General features: G+C 51.0%; 1 protein-coding gene across 1 annotated transcript; it reads left to right on the top strand.

The window, feature by feature from the left end:
* Nucleotide 1: 1 nt before the first annotated feature.
* On the top strand, nucleotides 2–4,470 carry EN1 (engrailed homeobox 1; the record flags this gene model as incomplete). Its single annotated transcript, XM_011366116.2, has 2 exons — nucleotides 2–386; nucleotides 3,388–4,470. Coding segments are annotated over 2 exons (702 nt in total), but the record flags the coding sequence as incomplete, so codon positions are not given.
* Between the last annotated feature and the right edge of the window lie 12,718 nt (nucleotides 4,471–17,188).

Below are 17,188 nucleotides of genomic sequence, written 5' to 3'. Positions count from 1 at the left end.
CACGCGGGCTCCAGGCGCCGCCTCGCTCCTGTGTGCCCCGGACGCGAACTGTGGCCCACCCGACGGCTCCCCGCCAGCCGCCGCTGGTGGCGCGGGCGCGTCTAAAGCTGGGAACCCTGCAGCGGCGGCAGCGGCGGCAGCTGCCGTGGCAGCGGCGGCAGCAGCAGCAGCAGCAGCGGCCAAGCCTTCGGACAGCGGCAGCGGCAGTGGAGGTGGCGTGGGGAGCCCAGGTGCTCAGGGTGCCAAGTACCCGGAGCACGGCAACCCAGCCATCTTGCTTATGGGCTCAGCCAACGGCGGGCCCGTTGTCAAAACTGACTCGCAGCAGCCCCTCGTGTGGCCCGCCTGGGTCTACTGCACGCGCTACTCGGATCGTCCGTCCTCCGGTGAGTACCCAGCCCCGGGCTGCGCCATGCATTCTGGCCCGGCGGATGCCCCAGAGCTCTTAGTCGCCGTGCTGGGGAGAGTAAACCCGGCTCCGGCTCTCTGTTCTCTCACGCTGCTTCCTCCTTATCAGCCCCGGTCCCAGCTACAACCAAGTGTCTACCCAGTTTTGCGCTCCTGGCTTCTGTGGCCACCACCCGGGAGGCTACAGCTCATGGCACCGGAAGCTCGAGTCTCCATCCTTCGGTTTTGAACACTGAGCTTCTCGGGTCTTCTTTGTTTTTTACTCTTATTATTTTTAGGAAAGACGCAATTAGTCATTGATTTTTCTTTCTTGGGAGAGGGGTGTTTAGAGTCGACGGGAAGGTGGGCCTAATGATTTCGGACTGCAATCCTGCCAGCCTGGCCTTGCGGAGGCCAAAATCCAGCAAGGCTTTGATTAGAGAAATAATCTTCACTTTGATGTTTTAACAGACACAAACACCATCTCGATAGTTTCTGCGTAGAATTCATTTACATAGAGACAGATTTGAGGTCACACAGGAAGAGAGAAAAAGCGTCTGATCGCTGTCCCTCTTCCTCAGGCCGAGTAGCCAAGAGAATCTGACCCGGGTGGGTAGAATCCAGAGAAAGGCAGTTGCCGAAACGGCGAGTGTCTAGAGCCCCTGGCTCCTGGTTCTCTGGAGCTGACAGACATACAGTGGGAGAGGAGAAAAAACAGGTCAGATCAGGTCAGGCCAGAAAGCGGGGCTGAGGATTTGAGAGCCAGCCTCCTCCGCAGCTTCTCCGCAGCAGCTCGCACATCTCGTCCCTTCCTCCTTTAATTCCTTCGTACCGCACATCTGCCAGTTAGCAGATTTCTGCTAGCCGAAGGCCCCGTTTTCTTGACTTTCCTTTGGCCCTTTTTCCTTGCGTATCTTGCGCTTGGAGAACCCAAGGCCGAGACCTGCCCTGGCAGAGGAGGCTGAGGCCAGCCTGCATCCCCAGCCGGCAGCGCCCAGTGGCCAGTGGGCGCTTCGAGGAGGCCAGCAGGGGCTCTATGGCCTATGGTTGGGTTCCGGGCACCTGGGTCTGGCAGGAGGCCGGGCACGGCATAACCGTATGGAGCTCTACTCCGGCTGTTCTCTAGCCTCCCAGCCGCTGCAGGCCGAGCACGGATCGATGCGCGCTATCAGCCCCCGCCATCTCAGAGCCCCGTTATTGACACGTCGGGCTCCCTGAACCTCCGAAAAGCTCCTTTGATTGACTTGCCTGATGGATAGAGTGATTGAGCTGTCAGGCCGTGAGGCTCGGGGTTGGCCGTGAGGATACGATTTTATTATAAATGTCCATGCCTCTGCACACACATACAACACTCACAAAGTCTAGGACACACAAGGCAGCGGGGCCTTTCTGGGGATGTGCATGTTTCCTGAGCCATCTCTGCCCCCTCAGCTAATTACTAATCTAAACCAAGGCCTTCTTTCCTTCCCAGCCCACCTCCTAGTCACCCTGCTCCATAGTGGGCTTTGTCTTTGTTCTTGGCGGCTTTCCTTCTTATGGGCCAGGGAAGGCAGGGTACTGGCTTCTTCTCCTGCATAGGCAGTTAAGAGAGATGAACCTCAAGCCAGACCTGAGTTCCTGCAGTCAGCCATGCCTGGATTCTTTTGTCACAAGACAGTGGGTCACCCCAGGCACTGGCCCATCCCAGGAGCCAGATGCTCAGCTTACCCTTTTGTCGCTAGGTTTGGTGATGCCAGTGAACACCTTTCTTTCCGGACAGTTTTAGATATTAACAGGCCTGACAGAGACTTAATTGGGCTCCGTAAGTTCCCATAACCAAGACGAGGCCCAGGAAGCAAATGCCAGAAGATTCGGGCATGGAGGCTGATGGACAGAGATTCTGTTTTTACAGGCTACCTCCTAGCTCTCCTTTTCTCCTTTCTCTCTCTAGGCTGCCAGCGCAGCCCTCTTCCCAGATTAGGTTTGGTGGGAGACTTCACTTTCCTGGGAAGGTGTTCTGTGGTCTCTTTATATATACATTTTATGGTCAAAGCATGGATTTTTGTTGAGATTTGAGGGACAGCACTCTGTCCCTATTTTGCTATTTAGGCTGGGAGGAGGGCTGTAATCTACTTGCAAATGACATAGGTGGGCAGGGAAACCAGATTTGGCTTGTTTTTGTTATTCAGGAGTTTTCTATCCTGAAATTGCATCTTATGTATTCGAAAGAGAGATAAGGGAGACCCTGCCTGTGCAGCTGGGTGGAGGAATGAGGAGGGCCCTCTCTTTCTTACTGGCACCATCCACGGGGCATAGCAGAGAACTCATGGGCCATATGTGTAAGGTGTGCAACTGGGTGAAGGTCAGTGTCTCCCTGGGAGCCTAGAAAGGTCTTCTTTAGGGCCAAAGAGAAAGAAGAGGTAGAGCAGACACTGAATTCTTGGAACTAAGCAAGCCTCTCACAGCCCCTTCTCTGTCTCCTGTTTTCTGGGATAAATAGCCACAAGCAGATGGGGTTTTATTGTAGGTGCTCAGGTGTAGGTGCGCTTCTGGAGGAGGATGGGAGGCTGGCGATTCCTCCAGGCTGATCCTAGCCTAGTGTCTTCACTGCCTCAGTCTTGAGCCTTTTTTGATTCCAGAGCTGTGAAGACTGCAGGACTCTAACCTCCAACTCTGGGCTGGGCCGGATGGGGCTCCAGACATTTCTCAATCTTGGATTCTGCGATTTAATTCCTGTTCTAAATTGAGGTTTAGGGTGCACGTACAACCTCAGCAATTTTTCTCCACAGCCGTTCTCGCCCGCGAGAAGGGAACCGCGGGCGACTCCAGCAGCCAGGCAATTGATGGAGAAGCTAGGCGCCGGGAGGGAGCCGGGGGGCGCAGCCGGGCCTCGGCTATCGCCCCGGAAGCGCAGGGCGCGATCCCGGCTGGGCTGTGCAATTCTCACGGCTTCCTCTGCCCTCTCCCCCCTCCCCTCTGCCCTCTGTCCCCACCCCCACCCGGCCCTCTCGGTTGCTGCAGGTCCGCGCACCAGGAAACTGAAGAAGAAGAAGAACGAGAAGGAGGACAAGCGGCCGCGGACGGCGTTCACGGCCGAGCAGCTGCAGAGACTCAAGGCGGAGTTCCAGGCGAACCGCTACATCACGGAGCAGCGGCGGCAGACCCTGGCCCAGGAACTCAGCCTCAATGAGTCCCAGATCAAGATCTGGTTCCAGAACAAGCGCGCCAAGATCAAGAAAGCCACAGGCATCAAGAACGGCCTGGCGCTGCACCTCATGGCGCAGGGACTATACAACCACTCCACCACCACGGTCCAGGACAAAGACGAGAGCGAGTAGCCGCCTCTGGCTGGGGCGGCGCGGTTAGGGCACCGCCACTGCCGCCTCGCCGACCATGCGCCGGGGAGAAAGAATCAGCGCAAAGGAGGGAGAAAGCAACAGCGAAGAGAGAGAGAGAGAGAGAGAGAGAGCGCTCCACAGCTTGGAGAGTCAACGTTCGAACGCAACATTTTTCGAAAGGGAGAGAGACTCGGACAGGTGCTATCGAAAATTAAGATCTATTCTCTAATCACAGCATAAGGGACGAAACTGCGACTTCTTAAAGCTCTATCTAGCCAAACCGCTTACGACCTTGTATATATTTAATTTCAGGTAAGGAAAAAAAAATATGTGTAGCGATCTCTATTGGCTGGACTTTTTATTAATCTCTTTTATTATTATTGTTATAATTATTATAATTATTATAATTATTTTACCCCCCACCTCTTCCTCGCTGTCCCTGGCCCAGTTTCGTTTTCGTTGCTTTTTTTCTTTTGAATGGTATCGCTTTCCGGTGCCTCCCGCCCCGCATCGCTGGTCCTCGTTTCTCTGGGACTTTTCTTTGTGTGCGTGAGAGTGTGTTTCCTCGCGTGTCCGCCCCTCGTCTCTCCCTCGTCTCCCAAACCCTTTCTGTCGGTCTGTCTGTCCTGCCCCCCTTTCGTTTTCCGGAGACTCGTTGAGAAATACGACCCCACAGACTGCGAGACTGAACCGCCGCTACAAGCCAAAGATTTTATTATGTTCAGAAACCTGTAGTCTGAAATAAAGTGTACACTGTGCTCACGAGCAGCTGGCGGCCTTCCTCTTTGCGGGCTGGGAAGGGCGTGGGCGCGGAGCACCCTGGGGCCGGCGCCCCTGCGCACACCGCGCACGCCGGGGGCCCAGCAATCACCGCACAACGAATACCGGGTGGGAGGGCACGGGCGGAGCCTGGTGGTAGCTACAGCCCAGATCCGGATATGGTCCAGGTCTGGAGGGTCTGGCGGGACACCCCTGGTGTCCGATTGCGTTCAAAGGAGCCCAAAGGCTGGAAACCCCAGGCCTGACTTTGGAAACACTGCCCGACTGTCGACTGCTCTCTGCGCCCAGCTAGGGCCTGGCTCCAGCCTGGCCTTTTTCTTCTTTTTCTTTTTTTCTTTTTCTTTTTTGGTTCTAGAGCTGGTTTTGCTCAAGGTTTTGATGTTTCCTCCTCTAAAAGCAAGTCTTTCCAGGGCGGGGCAGAGGTGAGAAGTTGCCTCTTGTCCAGAGCGGCCTGCTAGGGAGCAGGGTGCTCGGCCCGGCCTCTGGGCCGCCCGGACTTCATCTCTATTCTTTTGGAGAAGTGATTCCGTTGGCGCAGCGACGGAGTAAGGGCAGCACATTGAGCCTCGCGGGGCTCGGATCTCATGGTCCCGCAAAACCGGAGGAGAGGAGGCCCAGATGCTGGGAAGCTATGCAAAGCGGCAGCCGCTTGGTCCTGCACTGGGATCTCACTGGGCTCCGACCTCCAACGTGGGCACAAGCTAGCCTCCTCCCCACCCCAAACCTAAGGGGTGGGGTGGGCTTTCAGAATCACCAACAAAGCTTGGCTTGCTTCCTGACTAGGGGTGACACAGAAGCAAGCTCCTTGGACTCTCAGGACAGTGGGACTACCCAGAGGGAAATGTTTAGATTCTTGCCTCTGGCCCTGGGGCGGATCCTTCCCAGGCAAGCACTGGGATCCAGACTTTTAGGGACTAGGAGGAGGAACGGGAGATCTCTCCTCATGTGGTATCATCTCTCTTTTGTCCAGGATTTTTTTAAATGGTAAATTCTGCTCTCTCCCTTTGCCCCTCTCTTCTGAAATATGTGTGTACCTGTACGTATGTGGCTAGATATGTGGCTGTCCCTGAAAACTTGTGTGCATATGTGATCATGTGTAGATATGGTGCATGAGTACCTACCTGGTTTTGTGTATCTCTGCTCATGTGAATATTGTGCAACTGAGTGTTTACTTCTCTGTAATTAGATGTACACTTCGATGTTTGTGCATTCACTGTGTGTACCTGTGCTTATTTGTGTTTGCACACTGGGATGTTTGTAGGGATATGTGTGCACGCGTGTGTGTATGTGCGTGCACGTGCAAGCATGGAAACTCTGTTTCTGTGCTCTTTCCTTAGGTTTCTTTCCTGTTGTTTTTTGCAGGATTGATTTTGTAAGAAGTGAGAATGGCCAGTTATTCTGCCTTTTTTTCTTGAAAAATTCTCCCTCACTGGGGACTGTGTCAGAGAAGTGACAATGCTAGGCTCCAAGTCCAGAAAGCTCAGGGATCCTCCAAGCCTCTGCTCCAGGTTTTGGAGGGTAGGGATTTGGTAGGCTGGAGTTGAAGAGCACATTTGATATTGCCATGGGTTCCTGACTTTATTGCAGTAAATCTCTACTTTCCATCCCCTTCACACCTTAGAGTGTGTGACATAACCTTTACACATGATAGGTTGCTCAACCAATCCTTTGTAAAGAGCTGGGAGCAGTGAGATGGGCCTTCCCGGAGTTGGCCCAGGTAAATTGTTTTCTGGTGGTTAGAAGTACATATTTTATTTTCCTTAAGGGAGAGGAGAGCTTGGAATCTTCAAACTCTCCAGAACTTCAAGGTCAGAGGGTCTGAGGCCTGGGACCCCCAGTATTCCTTGAATCCAGACAGCTCAGAACATCAAGAAGTTTCCTGGCCACAACCAGATGGGATGTTCTGGGGTGTCCAGCTCTGCAGAAGACCTTTATGTTTTGAGTGCCTGGAAACTGGGCTACCCGTCCTTCTCCCTTCCCCAGTGTAGCTTCTTAGATTTAGCTTCTAAACCCCTTAAGACCACAGAATCAGGAGGCAAGGGCAGGGACCAATGTGAACAGCAACTCCGGGAGCTATCCTGTTCCTTAATGTCCCTCTTTACCCCTTCCAAGAGACCAAAAGCACACAGCAAATAAGAACTCTTTCCCCTAACCCTGGGGGAGAGGGAGGAGGTGGTTACCCCTCCCCATGATCATATTAGTTAAGTGTTTAGATGTGTCATTATTACATAAGTTGATTTCTTGCCCATTATCTCTTTTTCAATCACTATTGAATTTCAATTACTGGTAGAATTTTCTTCATTGTTCAGTGGAGGAAATTGAAGCTCTCAGGATTTAAATATTTAGTCTGTGCTTCCTTGGTGGCTGTGTGTCTTTATGTCACATCTACTCTGTACAACTGCCTTTGCCTCAAGAACCTGGCCAAGGCCCTGAAGTCATCATCTAGAATGACTTTTCTATCTTCCTCGACCCCCATCCTCATTTTCCTTCCTTCTGACTGGGGCAGAGGAAAGGGTAGAAGGACTCTGGTCAGACCTCTTTCTTGTACCCCCTCTAAAAAAAGAAAGTAGTGATAAACACAAACAGGCATTGATAGCTGATTTATGGGGCTGGCTTAGTGGGCCGCCTGTGTATTAAAGTCTGGGGCTGCATGGAAATAAATACTGGAGTGTGATATCCCAACTTCCTCATTTTCTACCTTTTTTTTTTTTTTTTAAGATTGGATTGAACCATAAACTTAAATCTTCCTCAGCCCAGGAGGAAATACACACTAGCCAAGTCTAAACAGTATTGATCTTTGGCTCTTTCTAAGGTCAAAGGTCTCTGTTTTCCTACTGGAAACTCCCTTTCCTTCAGTCCAGTGGGGTGGGGGGAGGCGGGAGGAGGCCGTAGGTGGGTATGGAGGAAGGAGGGGCTATTTGGGTGTGTGGGGCTGCATAGTGTTTCTGTGTGAGCTTGTATGCATGTGGGTTGTACTGTGTATGGACATTTGTATAGGGATGGTTTTGAGTATATTTATTTTGGCTTGGGAGATGGAAGTGTGTATTTTTGGTGTATGGGGGTCAGTAGTGATAGTTTGGTGTTTGTGGGTGTATGTGTGCTCAGTTTTCTGGCTTCCTAGGGTAGGCTGCTCTGGGCATAGAGAAAGAGTGGTTTGCTAGCCTGTTTCCTACCTGGCCACACAGCCATGTCACCTGTGGCAGGTCTTCTAGAGATCATATCACCAGGGAGGCCACTGTGCCCCCAAAACTCTCTGCTCCCAATGCCCTCAGTAAAAAAGGACAGGAATGAACTTTCGCTGCCTACTAGAGGCCAATGCCAAGGCCAGGGTCAGAGAGGCCCTTGTCTGACTCCTTGTCCTGGGCAAAATGTCTGCTATGGCTTCTCTGGGTGGCCATTAGTTCCTCCAACAGTCAGCCTTGTTTATCCTTTTTGTTTTGGGGAAAAGCCATTTCTCTGGCAACACAGGTAATCTGCATTCGCTGCCTTCCAGTGTGCACAGACTTGGGAACGGAGCAGGGAGGGTCAAGGAGACTCTACAGCAGTCCTCCCCTAGTTTTCTCTCTCTCCAGCCTGGTTCCCATTTACTCTTGTCACTGTGGGTTCAAATCTAAGATCGTGTTTACTCCATCTGGGAGAGGCATCAAAGTATCGCTCCATCTCTGGTCACCCTGCTACAGACCACTATTCTCCTCTCCCACTTTGAACTCAGGTGAGAGGCTTTTTTTGTGTGTGTGTGACAACTTGTGGAAAGGGGTATGGCTGGGGACTGCCAGCCCCTGCTCCTCCCCAAATGTTTTAGGCCAGTCATTTAATGGCAGCCCATTGTTGGAAAGGGTCCTCAGGGATTCTTGAATAAAGAGGTCTCATCGTATGGTGGTGTGGGGGGAAAGATCCGAGAAGGAAAGTACCTCACTCAAAAGCACACAGAAATTGAGAGGCAAAATCTTGATTTCCTGAGTCCAATTGTCTTCCCAGTGTGCACTAAGTGAGTAATGTCAATGCACATGCAGCCACACAGCCCACAAGCACACACTTCCTCAACCTAAGTGCATGAACATGTACACACATGTAAAATATGTGCACATATACAAATATAAATGGACTGATGTACAGAGCTGATGTTTAGGGGTATTCTCCCAGCAAGCACATGGACATTACCTGTGTAGAAGTTTCTGGTACACTTTATAAATGGCCCAGGAATATATCTATTAGTGTCCAAAATACACCTGCATGCCCCAGCTGATGAGCTTCACTCTTAGCCAGTGTAGGGACAGGACATGTTTCCAGGGCTCAGAACATATTTGCCAGCTCTCTCCTTTCCACGGAGGCCACCAGAGAGAACTGGAACTGAGGCAGATGGGTTGACTGTGTGGGGGCAGAAAGACTGGAGTCAGGGGCAGCCCTTTCCCTCTCTCTAGAGACAGTTTGTTCTGGGTAACTCTGGGCTCACGCAGATGTGCTACTACAACCATCTCCATCCCTCAGGTGTCTTCTCAGGTGTACCTCCTGGGGGTGGGGGCAGGCCCAGGGAAGAAGCAGGTAAAATTTCCAGATTTCTCACAGAGCTTGGTAAGTTACAATTTCCTTCTTGAGTTCGCGTCTACCTGCAGCCTTTCCCACTGATGTGCCCCTCTGTTGGTGAAGGGGTCTCCTCCATTCTGGAATTCTCCCCACAGATATGGGGGTGGGTGTTCTGAGGACATTTGGTAAAATTTCAGGCCACAGTAATGGAAGACTATGGGTCTGTAGAAAAGCAGAGTTTTAATGTGAGTGCGCCGGCATACACATCTTATCCTGAAGAAAGGATTCGGATCAAACATTCCCGATTCGGCTTTCGGCGGCGGCGGGAATGGGTGTGGTTGGGAGGATGAGGTAGGGGTGCTATGTAGGGGAGGCTGTGAGCACAAGCCTCCCCTCCCCTCATCTCTGTCGGGGGATGGGGTATAAACACAAGCACTATCTTAGGGACTAGCAGCCACCAGCATATTCCTCCCTGCCCCCAGCCACCACGCAAGCGCACTCTGGGTGGGCAGCGCCTAGGTTGCGCTCACCCTCCCTGCGGCTGGAAGACCTGGATTGCAGGCGCCCCAGGAACTGCGATCACAGAGCAGAGGGGAGGGAGCCCCCTGTGGGCGAGATGGAAGGAGTCCAAGAAGAGAAGGACCCAGGAGTATTTAAAATTCGATCACAAACGCTGCGAGAGTGGGCTGGGGCCCGGACAAAGACCAACCAATTCCGACAGAAAAAACCACAGTTCTGCCATCTGATAAAGCGGACACAGTGGGAAACTTGACCAATAAAGCTCTGCTGCTGCTTGGTGGTCTTGTCGGGCTCTCGATGTCTTTCCAGCTGAAGGCAATCTAGATGCTGAAGAAAACGCAAGTTCTGCAGCCACCTCAGCAGATCCCTCCCTGCACCCTCCCCCTTACCCCCACGTGCAGGACTTATTCAGAGTAGACGCAATCCAGAAGATGACACTTAAGACATTCAAAATGAATGATAATATAGTCACTATTTACATTGCGCACATTGCGAGCCTTATGGCTTAATTTACTTCATTCAACCTCATACATTTTAAATTGGATATTATCTTCTATAAATTTAAAATTACTATAAAATTACCATTTTATAGATAAGAAAAGTTAGGTCCAAGGTCGTCTTGCCAAGGTCACACCAAACCACATTAAAGTTTACATTGCAATTATATGTAATAAGTACCGGGATGATTTGCCCAGCTCAGTACCAAGTCTACGCCGCCGTGAGGAGTCTTAGCACAAGGTAGGGAGCGGCGCTGACTTGGGTTAAGAACTATTCTCCTTCTGGAATCTTAAGTAGGATTAGTCCTTAGCCCCCACTCCCCCCCTCTACTTCTCCTTCAAGGTAGTAACCCAGGTCCGAATTCCTGCTCTAGCACCCACTCTGCTCGGGTATCAGATTAGGTTCCCAGGAGAATCCAACCCCCTACACCATTAAAATGACCACCCCCAATAGCAGTGGAAACAGTCCGCCCGATCTCTGCATCGCGTGCTTAGCCCTGCTCCAGCCCGAGGTGGAGGGGGTGAGGTGGGAGGCTGCCCGCTCTCTGCGCGGTCCGCGGAAGGTGTTATGCAGATGCACTTCCTGTCAGCGCAGCTTAGGCCGCAGGCTCCACCGCCCTTGGCCCTCTGTCTCAAGTTGGGGGCTGGAGATGGCACCGCATCTGGGGCTCACCCTCCTTCCAGAAACCGCGAAGCCCCAATTCTGGTCGTCCTGAACGGCGCGCGGGTCCTGCCCATCTGCTCGCTGAGGACGCGAAGGGAAAGGCGGCCTTGGCCACTTCCCCGCGCCGGGCTCTGGGCAAGCGACAGGGACCCGCGCTCCGGCCAAAGACTCCACCTTTCCCTCCCACCCCGGGTTCGCCCAAGCGACTGTTCCTTGTACAGTTTCGATTTGGGTCTAGGCCGAGTTCGCTTTCCCTTCAGTCATTTTCTGAGGGCTAACCCGCCTCTGGGTTCCTCATTTTCTGCTCCACAGTTTCCGGTTTCGCTTCCGAGGCCGCCCTCCTGCGGCCAATCTTTCCCGCCGCTCGACCCGTCACCACTGCGGGTGTGCCCGGGCGCCCCTTAGGCTCCCCGTCCACCGTCTCCTCTCGTTGCTCGGCCCGGCTCCCATGTTGCTCCCCTAGCTGCCTTGCTCCTCAACTCCGAGGGAGGCCGGGGCACTCCGATTTCTTCTCGGACCCGCGCGTGGGGACCAGCGCTGACCTTGGAGGTGGCCACGCTGCCGCCCTCCAGTTCCTCCCTCGTCCCTCCTTGACTCGTGGCCACTGGGGGGAGCGCCCTTCCCCTGGCAGTCACGCTCATCGGCTTGCAATCTTGGCTGCACAAACCCTGGATCCAAGCGGCCGGGCCTTGGGTCAAAGCAGGAAGGAGGAGGGGGGACCTCAAGGTTTCAAGAACTGACTTTAGTTGTGTTGCTTTAACTTGCCCTGAACGGTTAGACGAGGAGCGCTCGCGCGCACACACCGCGGGGAGCCCAAACCCCGCACCACTCAGGCCGCAGACTCAGTGCCCTGCGCGGCCTTGGCGCGCCAGGAGGCCTCCTCCGTGCGTGGCTGGGCTGGACCTGGCCCGGGAAGGGCAGCCAACTGAATTTGCCCGGACTAGGTGAGCGCCTTCCGAAATCCCCGCTGTGGGATCCTTTTTTGGGGATAGAAAGTTTCAGTAGCAGCCCTAGCCTCTGGCCGCCTCTTCCCCCAATAAAGCGACCACATTCAGGGCGCAGACATGTGCCCACCTTCCCTCTCCTCTTCTGAAGCTACTTGTCTGGTTCGCTCCCCTAGGCACAGCTGCGGTTTTCCTCTCGGGTTCACTGTTTACTTGACATTTCTTTAAAACTAGAGGCACAAACTTGCCCTCGCTCGCGTCTAATGTGGGCAGCGCCTGGCCGGGCCCCGCAGAGCTTCCAGATGCAGGGTACGGTGGCGCAGCGAGACCGCGGCCTGGCTGGGACGCTTCTTTCGATTCTTTGCTTCATTTCCCGCGCCTGTTGCCCCTGCAGATTGAGCTCTGGCCTTCACCGCCGGCCTCCGGACTTCTGGGCCGGTCCAAGTGCCCTCTCCTCAACAGACAGAAGCCGAGAGCACAGTCAGGAATCGGGACGTAGATACCTGGGCGAGGGGGAAGGCGGGGGGCGGCGAGACCGGTCGAAACCGGTTCTGCGTTCATCAGTCCTGGAGTTTCTTATTCTCTAGAAGTCCTTCACAGGGCCGACCTCAGTGGTAACGCATAGTGAGAAGTCTCGTGTCCTTTGATTTGGGCACTGGCATGGAAGTGAGGGGCCCCGGCTGTTGGGTGAGTGTTGAAGGATGGGGAGAATTTGAAGATCTAGCCTCCCCCAAGCCACTTTCATTGGGCTAAAGTGAACGAACTTCTTTTTCCAGGATAGAACTTTTGGGGACCTCCGACTGCGCAGGAATTTGGGGTGCGGGACGGGGAAGGGAGGCGCCGAGTGTTCTGTGGACTCTGAGTGCAAACTTTGGCCCCAAATAGTAGCAGCCACCAGGTGAAAGTAAGCAGAAATGAGCAGGGGTCGGGGAAGGCGCCACCACCGTTGATGTTCCTGCGTGAAGTGCGAGAGACTCCTGCGCTTGGAAAAAGATGCGGCTGTTTCACTCACGGCCCTGGAAAGGCCCGGGCTTCCAGTGGGACTGCTCACTTTTCTCCGGACAACGTTCTGCGGTCTCTCTTCCCACCCCCAGATTCCCCCACCCCTTCAGTTACCCCAGGGAGATTTTTTTGTACCATGGCCCTCACCCCAGGACTACTGACAACGCTTGTATTTGGCCCACCAATCTAAGCAATTCAATACTGGCCTGGGGAGGCACGGAGGCCCTTCCTCCTGCTTCCCGAGGTGGGGTGGGGACCCCCTTTCTCCTAGAGTCCCTCTAGGGCCAGAGTTGTGATGATCATTACTTAAAATTAAAAGTCCCCTTTTCCTTCCCATCTAAGCCCCAACTTAGTTTCAGAGAATGAAGCGTGAAAGCTCTTTCATAGAGATTACCGATGCTTCATTTATCCTCGCAAATGGCAAACACGGCCCTGAAAAAACCGAGCAAGCGAGCTCCTTGTCTGGATTCTCAGCCCGTCTCCGTGTTCACAAGCTCACTTGGCTGTGAGACGGCATCGGGAAAAGCTCCTGCAGTGGGCTTACCTGGAGAAGAGAATATAGCTAGTTGGCTGGGGCCAGGGCAGCAAGCACTGGCTGCATGGGTTAAAGACCAAGCTACAGACCCAGATTTGAAAGCTGAGGGATGTGGGGCCAGGGAAAGTGTGTGAGGGATTCTGAGGATCCCTGAGGAGTTGAGTTTATGTGTGCATGGGAGATACTGGTTATCCTCACTGCCACATCTCCCTTTCACTTCCTATTTACAGTAGAATCCAGTAGAATTTGGGAGTGATTGCAGGAGAGAGCCAGGAGACCCATGTACCACCTTCTGATCTCCTTCACAGTCCCATTCCATCCCTACACCAGCCCTTGTGACTTTCTCCATGCTCCAGGCCAAGAACTTGTGTCCACCATGACAGCTCTCTGTCTACAGTTTTATTTTGATACATATACACAGCCCTGAGGGCAGGCAATTTCTTCTGGAAAGGGTGGGTCATTTTGGAAATGGATTCAGAGCCTTTTAACCTTTGGTGTACAGAACTCACCTAGTGACCTGGCAGTTGTCTGCTCCATAATCAGGAATTCTTTGGTTATTTCACAAAAGGTACTTGGAAGGATGTTAAATGGCCTCCAGGAGAAAATGACAGAGGGTTCTTATTCTTTTGAGACAGCAGGGAAGTTTGAAGAGGGAAAAGTATTAGCTCCTAGAAGGAGAATTTCCCGAGTTCAGCTTAAATTCCTTTGTGACACTGTGTTATTAACTCTAACACAGTCGCTGTCTCCACATTCCGGCCATCCCACACTGGGAGCCCCTCTATCACAAAGGCTATTGTTTGGGGGGAGGGCGGATAACCAGGAGGGACTACCAGCCCTTTTTCCTCTCACCTCACCCTATTCATTTTACAGGTTGCAGGGGAAGTAGAAGTGCTGCTTTCATTTTAGAGGGACTTGCTTTTCTTAAAAAGATATCTGATGTAAGTATGAGTGTGCGAGTTTCCCTCAGGTGGACCAGGCTAAAAATGATGCAGTTTCCCTTATATAAGCTGGTAACTTGTCTGTAGCTTTCAAGAGAGTTGGGCCCACGTAGTTACCCTTTCTGCCTTTAATACATGATGACTCTTTCACTGCAAATATCCTCAGTGGCCAAGAGGGCAGTCCAAATGGTTCTTTGAGAGTGAGGTCACCCCACATATCCTGTGGAGGTTCCACTGATGTAATAAGGGAAGGCGAGGCTAGCTGGGTGGGAGAGGGGCGCAACACGAAATATATGTGAACATAAGCACTAAGTCAGGGAGGAGGAAAGAGGACTTGCTGCTTGCATGAACGGTTGCCAACTTTCATTAATTACTCAGTCATTTTAATGTGAAAACAAATACCCAAATGCTCCAGCGCCCATTCTGGATTAATGGCCTGCAAAATTAGATGCGGAGGACACCAAAGAGAGTTGAGGTGTTCAGAAGTACTCAACCCTTCTTTCAAATCTAGAGGTTCCCTTGCGCCCGCCGCCACCTTCCCCCCCACCCCTCAAATGCCTGAGGTTGTGGTCAGTGATTTGAAAACTTAAAACAAACGTATTCCTTAGTGAACAGAGGTTGGATTCTAGTGATGACAAACATCAGAAGGAATACCTTTTGTTGTGTCCTGATCAATTATTTAATCATTCCACCTGGCCTAAACCAAAATGCCTGTGATGCACTGAAGTGGGCACCAGTTGGATGCATTCCTAGTGTGCCAAGTACCCATGTTGCTGTGTATAGCCCAGATTTTCAGATTAGCCAAACGAAGTTCTGAAGGCTATGCCTAAGTGTTTGGAATATTGTAAACACAATAAGAACCTATCTTTTAACTTAAGTATTAATGTCATAGGCAATTCCTGTGGGACCGTTTTTTGGTTGGTTAACTTAGCTGAACTTATGATCTGTGAAATAGAAAACAAAGTCAGGTTTTTAGGTGCTCCTACCTTCCTTTATTACATCAATAGTTTCAGAGGGAAAAAATTTCCTTTCCTGCTTTCACCACGTAGAAGCTGTTTATGTTAGCAGAATAAACTACAAATTTACAGAATTTAGAGATTATATTTGCTTTTCCTTGGTACTTTCCCTCCTCATCCTTGTGTTTGTTTTCAAGTACTGTTGACACATGTGCCTGTCTTTTTGATGAATTTTTCTGGGAAATTTGGTTGTACTGCATAGTCACAATAGCTTCCAAAAGCATGGTCTTGCATTTGCAACGGGGCATTTAGAACTGAGATGCAGGGTGATTCCTTGCATTCTGGGTGTCATATAAAGTGGATGAAGCTAGAGGGGCATCCCTGAAATGACTCCGGGTCTGTTTTTGAGTTATCTTTTTCAAAATTACTACTGAGGAAAATACCTTATTCATCATCTGCATTACATTTGTGTATGGGCAAAACTTGGGCAGAAATTTTAAACATGCTACTGAGGCCATTTTATGTTTAATTGCTTGCAGTAGGTTCATCATTGCAGGCCTAGCCCTGGAAGTTCACATTCTTGGAATTCTAAAACTCTTTCTGTGATTCCTTTAGGCACAGTTTATACATGCACACCAGTTTGAGTAAAAAATGACACCATGAAATAGGAGTTGGTTGAAGTCAAATAAGTGGCAATGTGCTTGCTTAAACTGCTTTCTTCACTTTGCCCAGACCAGACTGTGGGTGGAGAGCAGGCCTGTGGGCAGTCCTCCTACAAGGTGTACTATGTGCACCTGACTTCCTTGAGTTTGATAAGGTATAGATAAGGGAAAGACTGGGAGGGACTCATGCCCCAGAATCCCTTTTAAATAAGTGAGTTTACCCTTAATGAATACCTTTCATAAAACCCAAGGATGCTGATTCCCAAGGGAGGAATTCAGAGCTGGCCTTTGAGTTGAAAGATGACTCATTTCTTATTGATGTTCAGTTTAGAAACTCAAACCTTGAGCCCTCGATGACCATGTGTTTCCTTCAAGAGGTTATGGTACTTATACATAGAGGCTGCACTTGAACTACTTCAACCTAAGAGAAAGTCCCTTTTTTCTAATTAATTTCTACATTTGAGGACCTTATAAAAGAGGTGGCTCCGTGAACTTTGCCTTGGGAACCCTAGGCAGTGACATGTCAGCCTCTCTGTGGGGCCAAGAATTTAATATGTACAGTAGTGGAATGCCAGCGATTGAACTGAGTAATCCCAGAACCACCACGGAACAAGACAAACAAAACAAAAAGCAAAAAACAAAAGCTCTCTTGGATGATCTGACTCAATTTCCTTGGCATCAGGACAAGCAAGTCATCATAAGGCCTCTCAGTTTTTCTAAACTTATTTAAAGTCTCATCTCTGATGTTTAGAGAGGAAGATGCTAGAGTGAAAATGGAAGTTCGTGGCACCGTTTGACCATCCGGGCTGTTATTTATTTATTTTCCTATGCGGGAAGAATGAAGGGATGTGAGAGGAGAGGATAGACATAATGCTGATCATTTTTTTAAAAGATGGAGCTTGCTGCTTAATAAAACTGCACATGTCAGTCTGGGAAATACGACATTTATTTGAGTAGATAAAAGATTCATAAGGAGTCAAATCACAGATGTGTTAGGTGTACCTTCATTTCGTTTCTAGATTCAGGCTTGAGAGAGGGCAGGAGTCTTTTCCCTCAGGTAACTCAGGGTTCTGGCTAGGCCTCTCTTTGTGTCAGGTCTCAGCCTCAGAGCCCTTCATGAGTGGAAGGAAATGGCCAGACTGCTAGACTGTGGGTCATTTGTTTCTGGTCTTTGATGTGCCTGTCCTTACTCCCCAGCCGAGGTGGTAGGAAGTGGAGGGGAATGACTTTACGTGGAAAGGCGTGGAAGGGTGCACTTGAACTTTTGGTGCTCAGTTTAGACTGTTTTCTTTCCATCACTCCCTGTGTCTGAATGGTGGGAACCTTCTATGTGGAAGAGAATTATTTCTGTGCACAATTGTCAGTCCTGCCAAGAAAGTTATGGCTGCCTTATAAAAGGGGACTGCCTGTTTTCCTTTGTCCTAGATTGGGAAGGCCTCCTGGTCAATAAATACATATTAATC

Source organism: Pteropus vampyrus, unplaced genomic scaffold, assembly GCF_000151845.1.
Source record: "Pteropus vampyrus isolate Shadow unplaced genomic scaffold, Pvam_2.0 Scaffold120, whole genome shotgun sequence".
NCBI lineage: Eukaryota > Metazoa > Chordata > Mammalia > Chiroptera > Pteropodidae > Pteropus > Pteropus vampyrus.
Note: the sequence above shows the minus strand (reverse complement) of the source record. Positions and strands in the feature narration are given on the sequence as shown.